At 46.5% G+C, this 26,119-nt stretch overlaps 1 protein-coding gene across 4 annotated transcripts in view; it reads right to left on the reverse strand.

Annotated features, from left to right (window-relative positions):
• Positions 1-26,119, reverse strand: part of UNC5A (unc-5 netrin receptor A) — a 648,839-nt gene that overhangs the window by 248,454 nt on the left and 374,266 nt on the right. For all 4 annotated transcript variants that reach the window (XM_075344652.1, XM_075344653.1, XM_075344651.1 and 1 more), the window contains exon 3: positions 1,544-1,687. In XM_075344652.1, the coding sequence (XP_075200767.1) occupies positions 1,544-1,687 (144 nt within the window). The remainder of the gene's footprint in view (positions 1-1,543; positions 1,688-26,119) is intronic.

Below are 26,119 nucleotides of genomic sequence, written 5' to 3' on the forward strand. Positions count from 1 at the left end.
TTGAGAGCCAGCGATTGAGATCACTCCTTCAAAACCTTCGGGCCACAATATAAACCAAAGTGCAAGATTAAAGGACACTTGAAGTAAGACGGGCATGAACACAGGTGGAATAATCCGGACGGAGTCAGTGTGACCAATAGTTCTGAGATAAAAATCAGCTGCTTCCAAGTAACAATATAAAGAAAATTGACTTATTACTGCCTTGTGTGTATATTGGATCTTCAAGTTGTACTATTGATATTAAACCAACTCTTCAATCTATACTGTTTAGAGAAATAAGATGGAACTGCCAGTACAAATCTGATCTCAGAAACTGCACCTAAAAATGAGTCCGTACACAGATACTGTCTGCAATAGCCATGACACCACCATGCAATTACTTGGTAATAATATATGTTTCAGCTTACTGCATAGGCTAGGTTCTCACCAAAATACATAGGTTATGGTTAGACTATGTTAGGTCATCACAGTCAGCTGAACTTCTTCACACTTGACTTTCCCATCTCAGTGATCAGCACTTATCTAAGGCCTCTTTCACACATCAGTGATTCCGGTACTTATGCCGTCATTTTTATACATACCGGGATCACGGACATAGGCAGACCCATTAAAATCAATAGGTCTGCACACACAATAGTGATTTCTCAGGGACCCGTGGGTCCATGCGGTGCGGTGAGTGTCCGTGTTTGCCGCACGGAGACAAGTCCGTTTTTCTCCAGCAGCACTGATGTCACACGAACCACACAGTGATGTGATCCATGTGAAACGTACCAGAGAAAACATGTGCCAGTGAAGTAAAATGATTTTCTACACTCATGTCTCTAGCGATGCTGTTTTCGGCGCTGCTGTCTCCTGCTTCCAGGCCAGCTAATTATGCTCATGAATATTCACTGCACCGCAACCCGGAAGTAACAGCAGCGGGGAGAAAGCAGCACCGGCCGGAGACAGCAGCACGGGAAACATCAGCACGACAAACAGTAACGCTGGGGACAGGTGAGTATAAAGTTTCTGCTCTCCGTGTGCTATCATGGATAGCACACAGAAAACACACGTGTGCCAAAATCACGGCACACAGAGGGACAGACGCACCTTTAAGACATCAGTGTAAAACGTGTATGTTTTTAACTTACTTATGAAAGTGACCTGAGGAATGAAGGTCAACATACTCCAATCCTATGGCCACAGTCCGTAAAATGGGAATCACTACATTTACTTCAAAAATAGGCAAGCAGGCCATAAATGTCTGAGATATACTGTATGTCAGATATCTAAGATGGGAATACCCCTTTAGTAATATTTTATTGGCATGTTATGTGAAATTCCCAGTCTATGCTCTATTTGTAGAACCCAAATATAATGTAAATGTTGCTTTAGTACAACACAAAATTTGTTTCTTTTTTTTTAAGGCCATTTTGTTAATTTGATAACCGGCCATGAACATTAAGAAATATGTTGTTATAAGTTTAGATTTTTTAAAATATACCTTGTTGAGTAAATCCATTTGATATTAGTAACGCTTTAGTTTGTAGCCAAGAACACTTACATGCAATTCGGATAAATGCCTTCTGACTTTTGGAGGTTCCAGACGAGCTCCAAGCTACACAATGACACCAATATTCCTCCAGCCCAAAGATCTTCTCCACTTGCTGCCTAGAGATGTCTATTCTCACTTCCATTACTGGTAGACCTATAATAGTAGAGATAAAAAGATCCTCAGTGGACAGTAAATATAATTAAATGCATACACTGTATCATAAATCTTATCCATTAAATTGATGTGTTACACTGTAAGGGGTACTTTGCACACTACGACATCGCAAGCCGATGCTGCGATGCCGAGCGTGATAGTCCCTGCCCCCGTTGCAGCTGCGATATCATGGTGATAGCTGCCGTAGCGAACATTATCGCTACGGCAGTTTCACATGCACTCACCTGCCCTGCGACGTCGCTCTGGCCGGCGAACGTCATAGCGACGTCACACGGCAGGCGGCCAATAGAAGCGGAGGGGTGGAGATGAGCGGGACGTAAACATCCCGCCCACCTCCTTCCTTCCGCATAGCTGGCGTGAGCCGCAGGACGCAGGTAAGGTGATGTTCCTCGCTCCTGCGGCTTCACACACAGCGATGTGTGCTGCCGCAGGAACGAGGAACAACATCGTAACATCGGTCTGTCCGAAATTATGGAAATGACCGACGCTACACCGATGATACGATTTGGACGTTTTTGCGTTCGTTAATTGTATTAAAAAGGATTTACACACTACGATATCGACTGCGACGCCGGATGTGCATCACTTTCGATTTAACCCCACCGACATCGCAGCTGCGATGTCGTAGTGTTCAAAATGCCCCTAAGACTAAGCTCACACGAGCGTATAACTCAGACTAGTACTATCTGATATTTTATCAGATATCGACTAGTACTCAACCAAATTTTATACTATGGGGCAATGGCGATCACCTGGCATGAGAAAAAAACCTGTTTAGGAATATTTGTCAGCTCACCAACCCAGTCACTTCTTCTGGTATGCTCGGAATCCCTTCCTGATCAAACAAAAGCAGTCCAAAAGAAGAAAAAAGTGGTTCCAGCTCCAGAAAAAGGTAAATAAAAATCTTTCATTTTATTACATTTTCAAATATAAAAATTCAATACAAACATGGGGCGGAAGGAAACCAGTGACGCGCTTCGAACGCAACTGCGTTCTTTTTCAAAGCCTTCCTCTTTGACAAAGAATGCAGTTGCATTCTAAACGCATAGCCGGTTTCCTCCCCCTATGTTTGCATTGAATTTATATAGTTGAAAATGGAATAAAATGAAAGCTTTTTATCTACCTTTTTCTGGAGCTGGAGCCACTTTTTTCTTCTATGAGAAAAAATAACAGCATAACTGTAAGTGGAAGTTCAAATCTGATTATGCTCACCAATTCAAGTCTATTGATGCATGGAAATCATCGGACTGCACTCGGATGACACCCGAGTGCAGTCCAATTATTATGGGTTCACAGAATGGAAAAGTTGGAGTACACTTGTCCTCCATCTTTTCCTCACCTTTCCTACAATGTTCTCGTGCAAGTGAATCAGATCACACTATTTGATCAGAGTGTCATTTGCATAATTGATCCAATACTCTCTTATGAGAAAATCTACGGACAAAATATCAAAGTATGTGTGTTGTGAGATGATAAACATGAAGAAATATCTTTGATCCAGTTGTGGGCCAACTATCAGCCACATGCTCCCAAGGTTCAAAAAACACTTTAAAGTATACATTTTTCACAGATTACTATGAGAGATGGGTCTGAAGAGTGCCAGCCTTCTGCTATCCCTCTCTTATAGGTTGGTAAGTTTAATACATTTTTCCTGGATGCCAGAAAATTCTCCTTAATTGGTATCATGACAAATTGTACAGTTCAACAAAATCTTTAATTTTTACTGATAAAAATATTATTTACGCAAAACATACAAAGAAGGCATCTAAACTGGAAATGACAAAAAGGAAGATTCTACAAGAAAAGGGATTATTGACTCAAGATTTGGATTTTTTTTAAAGAGAACCTTTCACATTGGATAGTGTTATTAACCTGCAGATCTAAGGTAAACTGTAGGTTAATAGTGTTAGAAAGGTGCCTGGCCAACAAACTGAAAGTGTGGTCTCGGCAGAAAACTAATTTTATTTCTCCTAGGAGCCACTGGCTTCAGCCACACAGGCGGGTCAGTACAGCTACAGTCAATGCTCTCAGTGCTCACAATACTATAAGCGGCGGAAGGAAGCTTGCCCCAGCACAGTGACCTTAGTCACACCGGCACTGCTATGTGACTGAACGCTGGTGGCTATCGGGAGGAGTAAAGTTTGTTTTCTCCTGGGAGATACCCTTTTAATATAGCGACCGGGCCCTTTTCTAATGTTATTAATAGTGTGTTCAAATATTGGCACAGTATTATCATTGATGTCATACATAAAGGGTTGTGTCCTCAGTATCAGACAGTTTTCCAGTCTTTTTCACCTTCTTCTTGCTGGTGGCCATCACTCCTCTTTGAATGGCAGTTCTGGTTCAGTTGCTTCATCCTACTACAGTGCTTATGTACTGTAACACATTATTGGTCTGTCAGTGCTTGTTCAGAAGTCTACACTGTTATCAATATATTTGCATGCAGAGATAACAGGGCCTTTCAACAAGTGAGCTGTGATTAAGCAAATGGATTTGGGAAAATGTCAATGCTGAAGGCTTGTGATTCTGGAGGAGCTGAGAGGTAGGGGGAGGGAGGTGGGCAGCTAACTGCTGTACAGAAATCAATTGGCTGGACAAGGTAACTAGTATCTCAAGAGTTAACTCAGCCCAGAATATACTGCACATATTCGGCCAAGCTCTGGTGTCTGAGCTCTTTGGCATCAAGCTGTACACTTTGCAAGATAAATCTCTCATGGCAGGAAAGGACAACAGATCAAAAAAGCAAGTCAATTACAAACTTTCTTACTTTCCTACTGTCCAACTATCTCAATATTATAACATGAGAATATCCATTTAAAAAACTATTTGGACAACTAAAATATATGCAAATTGATCTTATCTTTATTAGTGGATAATAACAAAACAATTACATAAAATTGCGAGACTTATCCAAAATATATCACTAAAGGATTGTATATGATTGATAATGCATGTACCTAAGATTAAATTTCATTGCAAAGTACTCAAGAAGACCACACAGGTAATATATTATGTTTATAATTGAGCACTAACGTATATGACTATAAACACTAGTAGCATACAACCTCCAAATAACCAGTCCAGTGCTTTATAAAATAACGAAAGAACCCCCTATATCAGACACCACATAGTGTACACCAGTCACCCAGCACTGAAGATAGACAGGGTAACACTAACCAAACATTCAGGAATACAAAAAGTAATCAGAATAGCCATAATGACCCCATGTGTCATGAGTATCTCCTGTACTTGAGAGACTTGTGACAGATTTGGGATCCGAGTCTCACATTGCCGTGTAAAACTCTGTATTTTAAATGTGTTTGCTTTCTGTTGGTGCAGCAAGAGTTAATGTAATTTTCCTTTCTGGTAGTTGCTTGCTAATCCAATGTCAGGTGCAGCCTGTTTGTGACCACTCCAACTCCCTTTAAATAGTCACATGTTCCATCACATGATGGTGGTTATAGAGAAATCACTCAGAACTGACCTCCGTGTAGAGAGAATATAATTGGAAATTGCTGGAGAAAAGCCGTCTGTAGCCCTGGTGTTTGGCTGCTACCTTGCTGTTTGTTTGGTCAATGTTCCTCTGTATGTCTCTGTCGCGGGCGGGGAGGACGCCGCCGCTGCGCTCGCTAACGCTCGGGTCCGGCGCTGCTGTGGCTGCTGCTCTGTGGCTCGAGTGGTGCTCCTCGCCCGTGAGTGAAAAGGGTGGTTGGTTTTGGGGGATTTAGTCCATGACGCCACCCACGGGTTGTGGTGAAGATGGGCACCACCGCTGCTGGTGACGGGGATCCCGGGAGCGATGGTAGGGAGCAGCTGGGATGTTGTTTTCCCCCTCCGTGGTTAGTGGTTGGTGGTCCCTGGGCCCGGTGGTGTGACGGGGAGACGGGGTTGGTGAGGTGCAGGGTTGCAGGGACAGCGTGGCGCAGTGCCGGCTGGCACGGGTGTACTCACTCAGTAAGAGATGCACAAAGTCCTCGGTAAACCAAACGGCTGCATGGATGGGTCCCACAGCCGGCTGCAGTGTCTCTCCCCGGACAGGTGATGTGATGGCAGCTGTCTTTCCCTGCACCTTTGTGTACTGTTTGACTACGATGGGTCCCCAATGGTAGTCCGCTCCCCGGTGTATGGATGCCGGAGGAGCCCGTTTGCCTGCAGGCACTGGCCCTTCGATCTCTAGCCTTAGGCGGTAGCTGTATACCCTCAGGGTGTGGGCGGTTGCCTTCTAACGGGTCTTTGGCTGTTAGGAAACCCCTGGGGTTCCTGTCACACTCGGATTTGACTGTTGACGGCGACTCCAAGCCTAGTCGGGGTCCGATGGCCCTGCCTGCGTGTGCTGGCTTCACTTCGCTCCCCGGTCGGTACCGGCGGGCCAACGCCCGACCCCGGTCCTACGGTTACGCGTTGATTCACCACTCCTGCAGACAGCCACCACTGTCTGCCAACCTTGTTGTCAGTGCCTGGGCCACAAACCCAGACACTCTCCACTTTACTCCTCTCACTTCAACCTTCTCCACTGTTTTGTCACTTTTCCCGCCTCCAGGCCTGTGAACTCCTCGGTGGGTGGGGCCAACCACTTGGCTCCGCCCTGCCTGGTGTGGACATCAGACCCTGGAGGGAGGCAACAAGGGTTTTGTGTTTGGCTAATGTTACTGTCTAGTGGGGGTGGGGGGTGCATGTGTGTTACCTGTGATGACCTGGCTAGTCCAGGGCGCCACATTCCCCCTTGGTGAAATGCAGACTGTCTGCGGGCTGCCCGTCCATCACCGATTTTATTTTTCAACTGTAAAATATAAATTAACATGTAAACATATAAAACATAAGCATTTTCGTCAGGTCACTTGAACGTTGCACATAAAAACACTTTTAATAATGACGGATGGACGGATGTCTTCCACTCTCCCACCCAAGCAACCTAGCCCTGATGCAGCCCCTAAAAAGTGGGCAGCACCCCTTGACCCCAGTCCAGGTTCAGGCTGCCCGAGCGGGAACGGGTACGGTTACTAGCACCCGACTGTCACTTCAGGGGTCCCCATGTCCAGGGGGACCCCTGACCCCCGGAGGATGCGGTCCTGGTGGTGGCCGGGCCCCAGCCTGCTCTGCTGCGGGCCCTTCCTCCAATCTGCCTCTCCGGAGGCGGCAACGGTTTCCATCCCACAATACTATTTACAAGCCCACCAGTTCGTGGGTGGCCTGCCAGTTCTCGGCCATGTTCATGAGCAGTTTCTCATGTGGGTGGGAAAAACACACAGAGTCCCTCCGGGGACAACTTGCCGGCAACGGCCGGGATAATCATGTAGATAATCAGGTGAAGCTTCGGTTTTGATTCATTTTCATTCACTCACATATTTAACGGTGCTGGGGGTCCCAACAGGGGACAACGGTATGCAACGGTAGACCGCTGCCACTATTTGAGGTCGCACTCATCCAGGACCTCTTCCAGCTCGACATCCGGACGGCTCGGTGGAGGAGGGGGCTGGGGCCGCATCTGCACACCGCAGCTCTTCCTTTGCTTAACATCTAGGGCGAACCAGCCCCTCTCCCCGCAGTGGCGGGTGTAAGTTACCAGGTCGCCAGGCAATAAATCGCGACCTGGGTGGCCTGTGGGAAGGTGTGAGTTTACATCGCGGCGGGCCACAAACACTTCAGCCTCCAGGCCTGGCTCGTAGATGAAACCGAACCCCCTCCGCGTGTCAAATTGCCGGACTTTGCTTTCGTTCACCGGGCCCCGCACCCGAAAGGTAGCATGGCAAAGTGCATCTTTCTCCTTAATCACTCGCGCCATCACTTCGGCCCTCTGCTGCTCCTTGGCGGCAATCTCTCGGCCCAACTGGTTTGGTTCCCTGTCCCAATAAGGGGCGTTGGCAGACCCCTGCGCCTGGGTCGGGCCCCGCTGGACCGCGCCCACACCGGCCACTACCGGTACTCTCTCGTGGGGGTTATGCAGTGACGTGGCCTGGACTGCTGCTTTGCAGTGGCGGCCCGGTGCAGCCTCAGCCGAGGCGTGGGATTCAGGGACAGCTGACCTCACCGCTTGGGCCTTCGGGCCGGCAGCGGCCGGTTCCTCCACGGCCGGGCGGACTGCCGGAGCCGGGACGATCTCAGGTGCGGCCATTTCCGGGCCGACGGCTTCTTGTCGGGGGCGGACACCTCCCGCGGTATCTTCCATGGCAGCGGGAGGGATGCGGGCCGTTCACAGACAACGCCCCCAGGTTGGTCCTCTAGGGCGGACGGGTTTGATTCCGCTACCGGTGTTGGGGGAAGCAGTCCGAGCGGAGGGGCAACAGCAACCGGTACGGATGGCGGGGGAGGCAGGAGGGTGAGCGGGTGCAGGCCGGGCCCCTCAGCCGCAGCGGCCGGTCCTTCTCAGAAACAGGGGCGTGGGTCGCTTATCCGCTCCTCCAACACTGCCTCCACCTTGCGTCTCCGCACGGCCGCCGCCACTTCCTCCATCTCGGCCACCCAGCGCTCCATCAAGAACCGGACCTGAGTTTGAAGGCGGCAGCACATTTGTGCGGTCCGGGCTTCCACCCACGCCGCCATTCCTGGTGTGGGCTCGGGAATTTCAGCATCACCGGACGGACGGGACATCGTGCGCAGCAGTGTTCCAGGAACCAAATGTTTGCAGAGTCCTGGCGTCCCCGCTTTTATAGCCTCGGCTACATTAGGCAGACACACACCTGCCCCCCCCTTGGTTCTCTTCAGCACTTCTGCTTGTTGAGGGCGGGGCTTCGCTTTCGCGCCTTCCCTGCTTGGAGAAGACGCTCGAGCGGGAGATTTTCGCGCCAAAGATGGCGGCGCTTCAAAATTTCGGCCGGACACCGCTGGTGGAGACCACAAGGCGCACTTCTACTGGTAAGTAGATGGGTTCAATCCTGTTCGTGACGCCAAGTTTTGTCGCGGGCGGGGAGGCCGCCACCGCTGCACTCGCTAACGCTCGGGTCCGGCGCTGCTGCGGCTGCTGCTCGGTGGCTCGAGCGGTGGGCCAGATCCGGGGACTTGAGCGGCGCTCCTCGCCCGTGAGTGAAAAGGGTGGTTGGTTTTGGGGGATTTAGTCCGTAATGCCACCGACGGGTTGTGGTGAAGATGGGCACCACCGCTGCTGGTGGCGGGGATCCCGGGAGTGATGGTAGGGAGCAGCTGGGATGTTGTTTTCCCCCTCCGTGGGTAGGGGTCGGTGGTCCCGGGGCCCGGTGGTGTGACGGGGAGACAGGGTTGGTGAGGTGCAGGGTTGCAGGGACAGCGCGGCGCGGTGCCGGCTGGCACGGGTGTACTCACTCAGTAAGAGATGCACAAAGTCCTCAGTAAACCAAACGGCTGGATGGACGGGTCCCGCAGCCGGCTGCAGTGTCTCTCCCCAGACAGGTGATGGCGGCTGTCTTTCCCTGCACCTTTGTGGACTGTTTGACTACGATGGGTCCCCAACGGTAGTCTGCTCCCCAGTGTATGGATGCCGGAGGAGCCCGTTTGCCTGCAGGTGCTGGCCCTTGGGTCTCTAGCCTTAGGCGGTAGCTGTATACCCTCAGGGTGTGGGCGGTTGCCTTCTAACGGGTCTTTGGCTGTTAGGAAACCCCTGGGGTTCCTGTCACACTCGGATTTGACTGTTGACGGCGACTCCAAGCCTAGTCGGAGTCCGATGGCCCTGCCTGCGTGTGCTGGCTTCACTTCGTTCCCCGGTCGGTACCGGCGGGCCAACGCCCGACCCCGATCCTACGGTTCCGCGTTGATTCACCACTCCTGCAGACGGCCACCACTGTCTGCCAACCTTGTTGTCAGTGCCTGGGTCACAAACCCAGACACTCTCCACTTTACTCCTCTCACGTCAACCTCCTCCACTGTTCTGTCACTTTTTCCGCCTCCAGGCCTGTGAACTCCTCAGTGGGTGGGGCCAACCGCTTGGTTCCGCCCTGCCTGGTGTGGACATCAGACCCTGGAAGGAGGCAACAAGTGTTTTGTGTTTGGCTAATGTTACTGTCTAGTGGGGGTGGCGGGTGCATGTGTGTTACCTGTGACGACCTGGCTAGTCCAGGGTGCCACATCTCCCTTCTTTCCGTGTTGGTTTATTTTAGTGGTGATGTCTAGTGCACTTACCGGTTTTGGCACTATTCAGGGTAAGTGAAGGGACAGTAAGGGACTAGGTTCATGACGGCAGTGGGGGAAAGGATCCGCTTATGGACATTGAGAAGCTTAGGGTGCAGACACAGGTTATTATCAGGTGTGACCCGTATCCCCTCTTCCTATCGCAAGGGTCTTCCTACCTCCTTTCAATCCCGTTGTAACTTCTGAGTTGCACCATTTGATGGCCATCTCCTAGTCTGTGCATGTGTGACGCCCTGGACTATTCGGGTCGTCACAGGGTTCTGCACAATCTGCCCTCCCCGTGCAGGACTCAAACCCCCATGGTTCTGGGTCTCCATCCTGCAGTACTGCCTCCACCAGCATTAGCAAAACCTTGATACACTTTGCACAACACCTGTCAGGCACACCAGTGGGCTTCTTAAGCAGGAATAGGGCCGCCCACCTCGGTGTCAGACAGGGAGGTGGGAGGTGTTAAGTTAGTTCAGTGGTAGCCCTCAAGCTGTAAGGAGCTCTGAGGAAGCTTGGAGTTGGAGCTCGCAGGGGAGAAGTAAAATAGGTCACAGACAGTGGTCTGGACCTAGAGGAGTCGGACCCCCGGTTGTAGGGGATTGAGCCTAGGTGCCTGGAACCCGTCAAGGAGGAGGGTCAGCAGCCTGGTCCTATCACCGGTCCGGGACTAAAAGCACGGCGGGGTACACGGACCCTAGGTCAGGGAGACGCTTCAGGCGACCCGGCAATTAACCTGCGGAGGACAGGGCCTTTATGGACTGTTCCCACCAAGCTCAGAGATCGGGGGAACTAGCACAACAAGGGGAATAGGGCTTTCCTAGCAAGTGGACCACTGAAATCCCAAGCTTGAGCTCCTGAGAGCAGGCTCCCTCACTTAGCCATAGTGGGGAGCGGGGCCTGGACAGCTCCAAGCTACCGGGCTACAACGGACAATCTAAACTTTTGTGCCAGAAGGCAGGTTACGGACCAGGGGACGGAACCCGGACGAGCTCCCCTCGAGAGGCAGTGGCAGTCAGAGACTTGGTTTACCCTGTTGTCAGCGTCTGCTTTATTGCTGAGTGAGTATCCGACTGGCCCCTGAGTCCCTGGGCCTACCCCTACCCGTGGGGGGTAACGTCATCTTGCTGCCCCACTCCATCACCCGAGTACTCCCAATGGCAGCGGCGATACTCCCAATTACCGTACACCACGGGTGGCGTCACGAGCTATACCAAATCCCCTGTAAATAACCCCCTTTCATATTTGAGTGTGGCCCCTGGCCCCCGGGTCCGGAGACCATCGAGCCACGAGTAATCACCACCCCTGGATCCGAGCGGTTCGATTCGCTGCAGGGGCGGCACACATGACACATTGATGCTATAACACCCTGTCTACACCAGATTTTAGCATCAAATTTGCACCTCCTGGACGAAAACTGCACCGAAAGGGCATCCAAAAATACATTTTTTGTGCCTTTTATTTGCTGTGAGATGCAGATTTCATGCTGGAATTTTTACACACCTGCACCCAATCTACACTTCTTGGCAAAAAATTTGCATCACTACCGCATCATACTGCATGAGGTAGTGATGTGTTTTTTTTTTGTCAGGAGGTGTAGATTGGGTGCAGGAATATGGTGTCAAAATTTCAGCCCAAATCTGCATCTCTTTGCAAAAAAAAATGCAGTTTTCTGCTAGGAGATGCATGTCTATGAATTCAGTGAGAGTTAATTGAGGTCACCTGAGGTCAGATTACCTGCGATCACAGGTAGAGGACCATGGGAACTCTCATTAAAGAGACAGACATGGCCTTGGACGTACAGGTACATTAAAGGTCGTAAAGGGGTTAAAATTGAGTACCTGACAATTTATTTTTTTTACCTAATATGTTCCTTAAGCCCAAGCTGAGAAGTTGAAGAATAACTAACTGGTACACATATTTATTTAATAATTTAATGTATGGGATGGCTTTTATGCTTTTTAATCAACTAGTGTTAACCAATTAACCTTTGTTGTTTATATGTACTACGCCTATTTATGTATTTTGTTACTGTAGGGTATATGCTCGTTTTGTGTTATCCTCATGAGTTTTGGCTTGGAAAACATCATGTAGAAATAAAACTTAATCTTCAAATTGCCAGGAACATTCTCGAGGTCGAATGTACGAGACTTTATTGAAATCACTTAAAGTTGAGTACCTGACAATTTGTTATTTTTTACCTACATGAACTTTAAGCCCAAGCTGACAAGTTGAAGAATAAGTAGCTGGTACGTATATTTAGTTTTATAATTTATGCCCATTCCCGCATAATTCAATAGACATAACCGAAAGTCCAGATCTTCCGCTCGGATTGACAGGTGAACTGAGCTTTTGTATGCGGAGTTAGATTTAAACCAACTTATTTTTGCTGAAAAGGAGACATGAAAATAAAGAGATGAGGATTAGAGGATGAAGAGCATAAATAAAATAAATCTCATGAATTTAAAGTGTACTGTGGTGCAATATAACCTCCAAATTCTTAGTAATTGAATAAATGTGCTTTGATCTATTATTGCATTGTAGAAATGGGGATTCATCACAGTGTGCCGCCATTGTAGCTGCTAGGGTGCATCTTCTGAGCTCTCCTCAAGGAAAGGTAAGCAGAGTTCAATACCGTATTTGCTGATTTAAATAGAAAGGATTCAAGATTTTTGGCGCATTCACAGAAAATTTACTATAAATATAATATATTAAGGAGGTGGATTATATGTCTTGTCAGAACGGATATCGGATTACTTGTTTTTATATACAGAAATTTTTGTACCCTTAACTTTTCTTAAGTTGTACTAAGAGCGCATTAATATTTTGGTAGTGATCCGTGCTGAGCATTTCATCAGAAGGTTACGATGTAATATCCAAAACCAGTATTCAAATGTGTCTCTTGGTGTATCCATTCACTTCAATGGGAGAAAGTAATTAGCCCCCCTGAACAGTGTCCATTTTTCAAGGGTGACAAATGGCTAATGAATGACATCGAGCATACGCCATCCAGTAAAAATCTTTCACTCTCGGTCCATAAGGCCGGCGTCACACAAGACGATATATCGTGCGATCGCATGAGCGATCGCACCCGCCCCCGTCATTTGTGCATCACAGGGAATTTGTTGCCCGTGGCATACAAAGTCGTTTATCACCGTCACACGTACTTACCTCCCGAACGACCTCGCTGTGGGCGGCAAACATCCTCTTCCTGAAGGGAGAGGGACCTTTGGCGTCACAGCGACGTCACACAACAGCTGGGACGCAGGTATGCTGTGTTCGTCGTTCCCGGGGTGTCACACGGTGTGATGTGTGCTGCCACGGGAACGACGAACAAGCGGCGCACAGAAGGAGGAACGACTTTCTGAAAATGAACGACGTGTCAACGAGCAATGATAAGGTGAGTATTTTTGCTCGTTCACAGTCGTTCGTAGCTGTCACACGCTACGATATCTCTAACGATGCCGGATGTGCGTCACAGAATCCGTGACCCCAGCGACATATCGCCCGATATATCGTTGCGTGTGACTTCAGCCTTATTAAAATCTTTTTTTTTAGGTGAAGACAGATGTACACATTCTTGCGATAAGAGATGACAGTTGGTGCTCTTAAAATTTATGGAGGAGGGAGGAGCTAGAAGTAGACCCATGTTCTCCTGAAATGACTGTTACATTTCTCCGTAGAATTTTATAAGCACCAATTATTATTTCCTATCTCAGTAATGGGAACATCTATATTCAGTAAAGATAAATTTTACCAGTGAATTGAGAATACTGTAAAAGAATGATCAATTCAGGGGGAGAAACAGGGTTTCAAGGGCCTTTCAGTAATATGGAATCTGGGTGCCACTGCCCACTCCTTAGCTAAATGTAAATACCGTGAATCTCTGAAAATAAGACTGTGTCTTAAGCGGGCTTTACACGCTACGAGATCGCTACAGCGATCTCGTTGGGGTCACGGATTTTGTGACGCACATCCGGCCGCTGTAGCGATCTCGTTGTGTGTGGCTTCTAGGAGCGATTTTGGATCGTTGCAAAAACGTCCAAAATCGCTCCTCGTTGACATGGGGGTCCATTCTCAAATATTGTTGCTATCGCGTGGGCGAAGTTGATCCTCGTCCCTGCGGCAGCACACATCGCTACGTGTGACGCCGCAGGAACGAGGAACCTCTCCTTACCTGCCACACGCCAGCAATGAGGAAGGAAGGAGGTGGGCGGGATGTTCGTCCGGCTCATCTCCGCCCCTCCGCTTTGATTGGCCGGCCGCTTAGTGACATCGCGGTGACGTCGCTGTGATGCCGAACATCCCTCTCCCTTGAGGGAGGGATTGTTCGGCAGTCACAGCGACCAGGTAAGTGCGTGTGACGCTGCCGTAGCGATAATGTTCGCTGCGGCAGCGATCACCAAATATCGGCATAACGATAGGGACGGGTGCTATCACGCTCACCATCGCTAGCATCGGCTAGCGATGTTGCAGCGTGTAAAGCCCGCTTTATACTATCTTTGCTCCAAAAGATGCACTGGGGCTTCTTTTCAGGGAATATTTTATATTTTCCCATGAACAAAAATCCACATTTATTCTTGAACAAAAAAAAAGAAACAACATTTACTCAAATATAATCTTGTGATCACATTCTGAAACATCAACATTTTGTGTTAATCCTATTACTGGTTCAGATGTACATTTCTTATCTGATTTGGTATTCTCATAGTGCAGAACCAGTCCTACTGTGATGGATACATACCATATTTATAATGGTTTGAATTACCTGCTTAAATGTATTATTCTCCAAGTACTGGTTAGTTTACTCCCCAAAAAAAGCTGAGACCCCATAAAGAATCGCACTTTCCAGACCCCAAACAATTACAGTGGGCAAGTGAATGGGCTCTCACGTACAAATCTGCATCACTGTCATGTCCCCCTGTGTTCTACAGCGGTTGGCTCCCCCTGGTGACTGGAAGCAGCATCACTCACGCGGAGTGATACTGGTACTCGATCTATTTGTGAGAGCTGCAGTGCAATGCAGCTGAAATGGCGAGGAACTTGACAGCAATGAAGATCTTTGTGTGAGAGCTCATCCACCATCGTCAGTTGCCAACTGTAATTGTTTGGGGTCTGGTGAGTGCAATTTTTTTTTCAGGGAGAGAGTGGTGGTGTCTGCTTTCTTTAGGTGGTGTCTGTGTTCTTTGATTAAGAGTCCTGCTGTGTTCTTTAAACTTTTTAGCTGCTTGAACACATTCCTTAACCGCAAATAGGGCTTATTTTTGGAGTAGGGCTTATATTTTAAGGGTATTCCAAAAAGCCTCCCAAATCCTACTAGGGCTTATTTTTTGGGTAGGTCTTATTTTCTGGGATGCAGAGTATTACTGGCAGGGGATAGAGGATACTACTTGAATTGCTGCTGCTCTTTTATGTCATTTCAACTTTTCCAAAAGTAATTCAATGGGTAGTTAGTAAAATAAATGAGTAGAGATGAGCGAACCAGTGGATGTTCGGGCTCGCTGGATTCGGCTGGACTTTAGTTAAAAGTTAGTTTTGGGACCCAGACTTGACCTGAACCTGTTCCCGAATCCCAAACTAATGGGCTTGAGTAAGGAGTATAATGGAAGTCACTGATTGGGCAGTTTAGCTCTCGGCCACATACAGCCAGCCATAAACAGAGCATTTCCGAGGGAGAAAGCGTGTTTTTTTTGGACACACTATATCCGAAAACGTTGTTTTTTACCCAGAGTTAGAGCTGTGATGCCCTGGCAAAGTCAGGTTGTCATAGAAAGAGTTAATCCTCCTTGGTAATCTGATCTCACACCGGTGCAGCAGGACAAACCACAGCCCCCAGTGTAAGAGAAAAGCAGAGCAGAGGGGAGGGGCTGGAGCAGAGTGTTTGGAGAGGCAGACAGAAGAGGAGTCTGGAGTTGTAGCTCCCAGGCTGATGGTGAAGCGTGCTCCGAGAGGGCCGGGACAGGCTGTGAGTGAGGAAGGGGCCAGAGGTAGCCGGGCAGGGTAGTGGCCCCCCGGTACCTGGGTGACCCGGATCACTGCAGGGGAGTGTATTCCCCGTTCCCGGCTGAGGAGAAGGAGGAAGAGAGTGGAGAGAAAGGCACCTGGCTGCAGGGAAAGAACAGGAGCTGCTGCACCGTGTGTGGGACACTAACACCCCGTACCGAAGGCTGCGGACACCGGCAATTCCTAGTTTACCAGTGACTCTGTGTGACATACTTGTGAGTACGCCCGTGCCCTCGGGCACCGCACCGCAGCACTGCGCCCTGCTCCCTACTTATCCCCATCACCAGGCCCCGGGACAACCAACCCCCTACCCACGGAGGGGAGAAATAACATCTAGCTGCTCCATATCATCACTCCCGGGATCCCCGTCCAGAGCAGCGGTGGTGTTCCAATCACCACAACCGTGGGTGGCGTCACGGACAATATAAATCTCCCTTAACAAACCCCTTTTACTGTGGAGCCTGGGATCACAGACCGGGTCACGCTACCGTGATACCCACAGAAGTGACCTCGTGGCCCGGATCTGAGTAACCCCTGGTCCCCGGGCGACACAGAGCCATTTAGAGATTGCAAGTGCCTCCCACTGGGCCCTTGCACCGAATGTACTCAAATAACTGAATTTTCGATTGAGTGGTTAGCACCAGAACTCAAACACAGACAATTTTTAAAGACCGTGTTCGAGTTAGAGCCTCGGACACCCAGTGTTTAGTACGAACCTCAACCTTTACAGTTCAAGTTCACTAATCTATAAATGAGATGTTGTGTTTGTCTATATATAGTGCATCAAGTATACTGTGCCATGCACTGCTCATATGAAAGGCCCACTCCTGCAAAGAGGCCCAGCGGGGGAGGACAAAGAAGCAGATTTCACCTACTATATCCCCACCCATCCCCTGTAGACTGTGAGCCTCTCAACTTCTGTACCTGACTGTGCCTTGTATTGTTCAGGATTATTGTACTTGTTTTATTATGTATACCCAGGAGCAGAACGATCATGGTCACAGGGGTTGCAACCGTACCCGGGGGGGTCCACGGATTCAGGGCTGCCATCATCACAACCATAACTGGTGTATGGCACCTGGCGGGGGAGTAGAGAGAGCAGATCTCACCTACTATATCCCCACCCACCCCTGTAGACTGTGAGCCCTCGTGGGCAGGTCTTCTCTCCTCCTGTACCAGACTGTACCTTGTATTGTTTATGATTATATTGTTTTATTATGTATACCTCTTTTCACATAGATAGAGCCATGAAATAAAAGGAGCTAGAATAATAAATAATAATAACAATTTCTCTAATAAGATTATTACAAAGTTTCCTATTCAAATTGTCTCTCCAGGAAGGAGACAAACTCTGGTGCCACCTATTGGAAGTAGAAATCTTAAAAGTCAAAAGTGGCTTTTTAACGAGCCTTTTCATATGACTTAGGATTTATGCCAGATCAGAACCCTATTTTCCCTTGTACTAGATTTGTGAAGAAAACAGGTACTCTATAAGGTTTTCAACTGGGTAAAGATGGTTTCTTATGGAAAGCAGTTGCTAAAAATTCAATTTGAATAGTGTCTGTAGTCCCGACATTAAACAGATTACGACACTTCCCTCATTTCACTCATTTACATCTCTAATTAACCTTTATCAGTCTCACCTCCGCTGCTCGCTAGATTCACATGCTTACATGGTTGAGCAGTAAATATGTAGAGTATTCACTGAGCAGAGCCCTTACGTGGAGCAGCTGCTGATCTGAGCATGGTGCGCGTACATCGCCACAGACATTGAAATTGCTTTTTGTACATTGATACCGCCAAGGATAATTTACTTTGTCTCCGATAACCTGCTCACGCATGGTTGTGCTATTTCTCTGTGGGATTTCTACTTGTCCGCTGCATCCTAGTGCCGATTGTCATTAAGCAAGAAGTAACCTCTTAGTAAACGAAGACAAAACTAGATGAAGAGCAATGTTGCTCAAACAAGCAATGTGATTTGTGAAGATTTCCCACAGAATAATATCTAGTTAAACGTCTTTATGTTTCTCGGCGTACGTTGCCATAGCTGTGTACTGTGGGTGTTTTGTGCTTTTATCTCCACCACATTCTGCTCTGCAATCTTGTTTTTGTGATGGGTATACAGGATTATTTGTGGAGCGCAGCTGTGTGGTGTTGACACTTTTCTTCATTATTCAAAATCGCTCAGGAAAAAACAGACAAAATTAGGAGGCGACCTAATGCCCTATGGGATTTGCTAGATGATTATCACTTTAGTATTAGAATATTTTCCTCTGGACAATGGCGTGAGCTATGTCAGCAAACTGCTTCAGGCAGAATGTCAGATGCAGTAAATCTTGGCCAGTAATGCTGTCCTAACTTGACCTGTATCTTCCAAGATCTATTCAATCTGAAGAAAATTGAGCAGGACGAACAATAAATATAAGACTGAGGAACTGACTGCTGAGACCTTCCCCTGATCCAGAGACTGATGAATTCAAAGTCCTCTGTCAAAATGTAGTGCCAGTGAGCATGTGCAACCACCATTTTTATTGTAAACAAAGAACAGCCCGGACTACTGCCCCGAAAGGGGCTCGTGGGATGGCAGCATTACTATGGAGGGATGTTAGGCCTTAGGAGCAGTTAAAGGGTTAATGTGGTGGAGTGCCTTTTGCGGGAAAGTTATAGGGCAGAGTTATAGGGACAGTTGGATTTTGGTCACTGTGATTGGTCAGGGGGTAGTGTTGTGGGGGGCAGTATATAAGGTCAGGTCCAAAAGGGCTTGGTCACTCCTACCTGAAAGGTGACAGGAATTGTTCCCGCCCACTTTCCCTGAAGCAGTTCATTCACCAGCGAGAAGAAGATGATGGATAGATTTTGTCGCAGCAGCGGGATAAAAGGAGGGGGGTATTTGAAGGTGGGGGTTGCACAAAACAGTGAGGTGGAACCCAGTGCAGGAACGGGTTACCCCTGGTGGTGCAACTGGTTGGTAACATGGGTCCTTACTGGGTTGAGTCTCAGCAGGGCATGTTGGGCAACATTCGGCTGGGTGTCCTCGAGTCGGTGTGGTGCGGCTGAGGGCACGTGGTGGAGCTGATGTTGTAATTAAACGGTTTTGGTACCTTTATTTACCCCTCTTCCTTTCAGGTGTCTATCATCGGTTATTGAATTAATATTAACTGTTTTGGTTGTTAATAAACGGGGCTGCTGTTGCCTTTTATATCCAACATCATGCAGTCTTTGTCTTTATTTTAGGTAAGATTTCAGGTTTGGGTAGGGGTCGGTTGAATACGGTAAGGGCTGACTAATCAGACTTTCCAGAGTCATGAATTGAGCATCCGTTGCACATGCTCACTACTGCTCCATTCTCACAGAGGAATTTGAGACCCCGTTTTCACAATCAGTGGAGGTGTCCAGCAGTTGGATTCCTGACAATAATATATTTATTATTTATGATATTTTGTAAATTCGTAAAATATATGTAGTTTATAAGAGTCCATGTATGTGATAGAGCTTAGGATGATAGACTTAAAGGGCTTGTCCTATCAACAATGTACATTTTAATCTATAGATCTTGGAATAATAATAAGTTCCCCAAATGGATGTGTTACATTTTTTTTCCCTGTGTTGAGATATACTTATATGTTCCCCTGCTATGTACTGGCTGTGTCTGACAGTGCAAGAACATGGTCTGAACATACTACAGCTCCTGACCAGGGGAGGAAACAAAAGAGAGTATACTGGCATTACAGCATGAGATCACAGCTGATTCTTTCTGTGAGGTAAAACATGTTTTAAAACAGGGAAATATTTTACCTCACAGAAAGAAGCAGCTGCAATCCCTTCCTGTAATGTCTGTGAACTCTCTTTTGTTTCCTTCACTGCCAAGGAGCTAGTATGTGCTCATCAAATTTTTGCAGAGGCAGATACAGCCATTACACAGTACATAGCAGGAGCACATTTATAAAATGATCTCAGCACAGGGACATGTGACCCTGCTATGTACTGGCTGTGTCTGACCATGCAAGAACATGGTCTGAACATACTACAGCTCCTGGCTAGGGGAGGAAACAAAAGAGAGTATACTGGCATTACAGCATGGGATCACAGCTGATTCTTTCTGTGAGGTACAACATGTTTTAAAACAGGGAAATATTTTACCTCACAGAAAGAAGCAGCTGCAATCCCTTGCTGTAATGTCTGTAAGCTCTCTTTTTTTTTCCTTCCCTGCCCAGAAACTGTGGTATGTGCTGATCAGCTTTTTGCATAGTCAGATACAGCCATTACACAGTACATAGCAGGAGCACATTTGTAAAATGATCTCAGCACAGGGACATTTTTTTTCAACACATCCAAATGTAAAATTATTTTTATTCTAAGATCTATTGGTTAAAATGTACTTAAGAAAACCCCTTTAACAATGATGATGCCGTTTGTATGGACAACATACAACTCTGATTCAGTGTGGCTCCCTCACGAGAGCCACATTACTGTGTGGAAGAAAGGCCTGGCAATATACTTCTATAATATGCCACGAAAACTGATGGAGAGTACAACTAAAGGAGTTCGATATAGTGCTGAAAGATGCACCCATAGGTCGGAAGGCACTCAACAAGCTACTATGGAAGAGCCGATCATCAACATAGTATGATCAAGTCTCATGACGCACCAGGATCAAAGCCGCAAGGATGTGTCAGTGCTGATATCGCTTGGCTGAAAGGGAAGATCAAAAGCTGCAGAGCTATAATAAAGTTCAGAACTTGAAATGTACAAACTATGAACCAAGGCAAACTCAACATTGTCAAAGCCAAGATGGACAGAACAGGACTCAACTTACCTTGGAATTAGCGAACTAAGATGGACTTCATCCTGACATTTCCAGTCAAACGAACACTAGGTCTACTATTGGGTCTACTCTTCTGGTGATAATAACAGATGAAGAAATGATGTCGGTTTTATTCTGAACCGAAAATCAGCTGGCCCTGCCCTGAAGTATAATACAGTCGGTGATAGAGTCATCTTAATATGACTACAACGAGCGCCAATCCATGTCAAAGTTATACAAGATTATTCACCAAAAAAAGATGCCGAGGAGGAGACTTTTGAACTACGCTATGACCAAGTTCAAGAACAAAACACCAAAACACTCATTATCATGGGAGACTTGAATGCCAAATTGGGCCATGACAAACATGGAACTGTTGTTGGAAACTTTGCAAGTTGGTAAAAAAACGAGGCTGGAGGAAGATTCATTGATTTTGGTATGACAAATATATATTTTCAGGAAGGCTGGACTTGCTGAGAATGAAGAAAGAACAAAAAAAAACTGCCTGACCAATCAACAATCTAAAATACGTAGATGACTTAACATTAATAGCAACAAGCATAGATGGAATGAAGGACCTATCATAGAGTGTCAAGATGAAAATCTCAAACATGGAACTCGTACTCAGTACAAAGAAAACAAAGATATTATCTACTTCCAGGTACAACAGGGACACATTTGAGATGGCCAGAGACGAACTGAAAGTTGGAAAGGACTTCACCGTACTCAGATCAAAGATCATTCAAGATGCAGTGATGACATAGGAAGTCAATAGGAGAATAGCTGTGGGCAAACCAACAATGTCAACATTTCACTAGCGTCAAAGACCTGGCTCGCACATAGACTCGTATTTTCTGTAGTAACACATGGATGCGAAACCTGAGCAAGACAGAAGAACTATCAATGCCTTTGTAATGTGTTGCTGGAGAAGGATGTTATCCATACCATGGCAAGAAGAACAGACAAATCAATTTTGGAAGAAATCAATCCAGACATGTCACTCGAAGCAAGAATCACCAAGCTACGACTTGCCTACTTTGGACACATCATATAAAGAAAGCAATCATTGGAAAAGGACATCATGGTCAGAAGAATAGAAGGAACGAGTCAAAGTGGAAGATCAGTAACCCGATAGCTTGATACTATCAAGATAACAGCAGTGAAGACCCTGGTGGACAGATTTAGTTTAAGAACGATTCTCCTACAGAGTGTTCATCCAATAAGTCACTATGGCTCTAAATCGAGCTAAAGGCCTTTAAAATAATAATAAAAAGTATGTTCCCTAAAACGTGTACCCTATGAATGCTATGTTTTTGCTGGTTCTACTTAATAACATTGGTGGCATGCTTGTATGGACTCCATGTGCCATGCTCCACTGGATGCCATATGTAACCATATATGAGCAGCCTGGTGGCTCAGTGGTTGTCACTGTAGATGTCTAGCACTAAGATACTGAGTTCAAGTCCCACCAAGGACAGCATCTGCAAGTAGTTTATATGTTCTCCATGTTGGTTTTCTGTGGATACTCCAGTTTTCTCCCACACTCCAAAGACACACTGTTCGGGAATTTAGGTTGTGAGACCCAATGGAGATAATGGTGATAATGTCTGTAAAGTTCTGTGGAATTAATAGCGCTATATAAGCGAATTAATAAATGGGTGATGGTTTTCTTAGTAGAATGCATACTAGAAAAATAAAATAGCAATTATGCATATAGAACCATGCAGGTACTTTATTCGTACACATTTTCCAACCTGAACTGCTGACTAGGTTGCAAGGATGACTGGTTTTAAAGCAAAAATACATCAGAACTCATGCAGTGCCTGTATAGAATACCATATGGAACTTATGCGGAGTCTGTACAGAACACCACATGAATAAAATATGGAAATATGACATATGGTAGAGATTTTTCATAGGTCGTTTGCATGCAGCCTTTTTGTAAGAACACCAGTATAGTCCTTGAGTAAGAATTTTCCCTCATTCTTCTTCTGTAATTAGCACATCAGTAAGAACGTGCAATTTTTTTTTATATACTCTTTTTCATTATTTTTCAAAAGTGTGAATTTTTGTGATTCACTGCACATCTCAGTTCTGGTGAATCAATTGTACCCCCTCTATAGATGAGCAGGTCTTTACAAATTCTCCTATTTTTTATATTTTCTCAAATTTGAATCACTGGTTTATTGTAAAACTTGAACCTTTTGCATTGATTCTTCATTATGCAATTGCGGCTTTTTGTTGTTTTTATGTATTATACTTGATTCATATACCCCCCAAAATATTTAGAAATAATGATGCTTTAAGATACAAATTAGCCTTGAGAACGTGTGCCAAGCCCCTTTTCTTCACCTAATTGTACTCCTGACATATGGATTTTGTTATTTCCTATTGATATCAAATGTGTAGCTACCTGTAGCAAACTGTATCTAGATGTAAACCTGGCAGACGACACTTACTGGTAAACATTAGCCTCAGCCAAGCCTATGGATACTGTTTTGTTTGGCTACAAAAACTGCTCTGGCATTCTATTCTTCCTGCTGTGGTGTAAATGGTATCCTATGTATCTGCTCTGCTTCCGGTTAATCCCTTTCCTTTTAGGACCCTGTGGATATCCTCACCTTTCAGCTGTTAATCCTCATCACTTCCCCTTGTGTCCTTAAATACCCACACTTCCTCTTGGTGTTTGCTGGTGATAGCATTATATTCCTATACATGCCTTGAATGCAAGCAATTGGCTTGTATTCATCTGAAGAAACATTGTTGTTTGTTGCTGTTTCTCTCCCTAAGTCTTCTTGGAGATAACGTATTTGTTCACTTCCCCCTGTTTGTGCTCCCAGTGTCTTCTTTAGATCTTAGTGGGGTTGACTAAGCACTCATCCCATTCATTCCTTACCTTGTTTAGGGTCAGCCAGGGCCAGGTATCCTGCATGGCACATAGGTGCGGAACCTATGTAGGGTGATCATTGGACCCAGTGGCTGGCTGAATGTTAGGTCAGGGGTCATCATCTCCCCCTTCCCTAAACACAGGCTTTCTCTTTCCTCTCACCATATGCGTGATACTTCCCCATACCTATTGTGACATTATCACCAGCTGTATAAAAAAACCGAAAAACTTATACGCGGGATTTGTTTTTTTTATATAGATCCTGTCACTGTTCTGGCTGAGTGGCTTCGGGGTCTGTCTCTGGAAGAAGCAGATCTTTGGACTGCTGTTCAGCAGCAACAGCGGTTGCTCATAAATTTGGAGATTCTGAAGGCAGGTCCCGCCTGAGCCCAAGATTGCTCTACCAGATAGGTTTGCAGGGGGTAGAGACAATTTTTTGGTGTTCAAAGAAGCCTGTATATTGTACTTTAGGCTTCGGCCTTACTCCTCTGGAGATGAGGAGCAGTGAGTGGGATCTCACTGTTAAAAGGGGATCCACAATGCTGGTTATTCTCTTTGCAAGATGGCTCCGGTTGGTGCATGGATTTTCTGAGGCCTTTGGTTTTATGTATGATGATACTAACGAAGTCTCCTTGCCTGAGTGCAGGCTGTGTCACCTCCAGAAGGGGGATCGGGCAGCGGAGACTTATTGCTCAGGATTTTGAAGCTAGATATCTGACAGCAAGTGGAATGACCCAGCTCTTAGAAGGCAATTTTGTCAGAGACTTTCAGAAAGGTTGAATGAAGGCTTGGTTATTTAGGAAACACTTGAGTCCTTGGAGACTGACATGTCCTTGGCTATACATGTGGATAGATGCATCTGAGATAGAATGGTTAGACCACTTTCCCTAGAAACCATTTCTCGGGGGGAGCGATCTGAGTGTGAACCATCACTCATGGGTTTGAATGAGCCCATGCAGTTAGGGGGAGCTACTACTTCACATGTTTCCACTAAGATCCACAAAAAAAAATGAGGTTGTTTTTTTTGTGGTAAAAAATGGTCATTTTATTGTAGTCTGCCCCTCCTAAGCAAAAAGGAACATCTGGGACTCGGCTGACCTTTGGTGGTGTGGGGATTGACGATCGTGGTCTGTGTTTGTCTTCAACATGTAAATCCCAGTTTGTCCTAACAGCAGAGGTGCTGAGAGCAAGACTGAGAAAATGTCTGTGTTTTTGTACAGTGGAACAGAAGTCATCATGATGAATGCTCTATTTGTAAGTACTCATGTGCTTACCTGCAGTATGTTAACTAAACCAATCTCCATCTATGCCATCACCTCAGCGCCGCATGCTCACGGATGCCTGACACAGATTGTACATGATATAAGACTAAAGCGGGCTTTAAACACAACGACATCACTAGCGATGTCGCTGCCGATCGCACCCACCCCTGTCGTTTGTGCATCACAGGCAAATTGCTGCTCGTGGTGCACAATATCATTAGGCCCCGTCACACGGACTTACCTTCCCTGCGACGTTTCTGTGGCCAGCGAACCGCCTCATTCCAAGGAAAGACACGCCCACCTCGTTGCAGGATGCAGGTACACTGTTGTTCGTCGTTCCCGGGGTGTCACACGTAGTGATGTGTGCTGCCTCAGGAACGACGAATAACCTGCGTGCAAAAGCAGCAACGATAATCGGGATTACAACGACCTGACAACGATAAGGTGAGTATTTTTGGTCGTTCATACATGTCACATGCAACGACGTCGCTAACGAGGCCAGATGTGCGTCACGAATTCCGTGACCCCAACGACATCTCGTTAGGCTATGTGCCCACACTGCGGAAAATGCGCGGAATTTGCCGCGGATTTGTCGCGGAAATTCCGCGGATTTTTCAACAATCTGCAGCACAGCTACTCCTCAGCCATTTCTATGGCATTTGGGAACTGCTGTTCCCACGCTGTATTTTTTTCCGCAGCGGAAATAATGCGGATTTCCCTGCGGAAAAATCAGCAGCATGTCAATTATTCCTGCGGATTTACCTGCGGATTTTGCCCATGCAAGTGAATGTAAAAAAAAAACAAAATCCGCGTCAAATCAGCGTCAAATCCACACCAAATCCGCAAAGGTGTGGTGTCCAGGGGAATGCTGCGGATTTAGCTGCAGAAAAATCCGCAGATACAGAGTCCCGTGGGCACATAGCCTTAGCGATGTTGCTGCGTGTAAAGCCCACTTAAGGGTAGAACCCATGCATTATGAAGTAATTTCCTGTTATCTCCTAGAGGCCCTTCCCACTTCTATTGTACTGGGTCTACCCTGGTGCGTGAAACATAATCCTGTAGTGGATTGGCAATCCAGGGAAATTGTGGAGTGGAGAAATTATTGTCTTAATGATTGCTTAAACACTTATCTCTCTATGGTTTCTACTGAGACCTTACCTGCATTTTGGTCTTGTTTTGAGGATATATTTTCAGAGCGAGGGTGTCAGGATTTGCCTCCCCATCGTGTATACAACTGTCCAATTAATCTGCTTCTTCGAGCAAAACTACCCAAATACAGACTCTATAATCTTTCTGGTCCAGAGAGACAAGTCATGAAAGATTACATTTTTGAGAGTCTCGGGAAGGGACTTATCAAACTCTCTTCTTCACCA

This window comes from Anomaloglossus baeobatrachus, chromosome 4 (assembly GCF_048569485.1).
Source record: "Anomaloglossus baeobatrachus isolate aAnoBae1 chromosome 4, aAnoBae1.hap1, whole genome shotgun sequence".
Lineage (NCBI taxonomy): Eukaryota > Metazoa > Chordata > Amphibia > Anura > Aromobatidae > Anomaloglossus > Anomaloglossus baeobatrachus.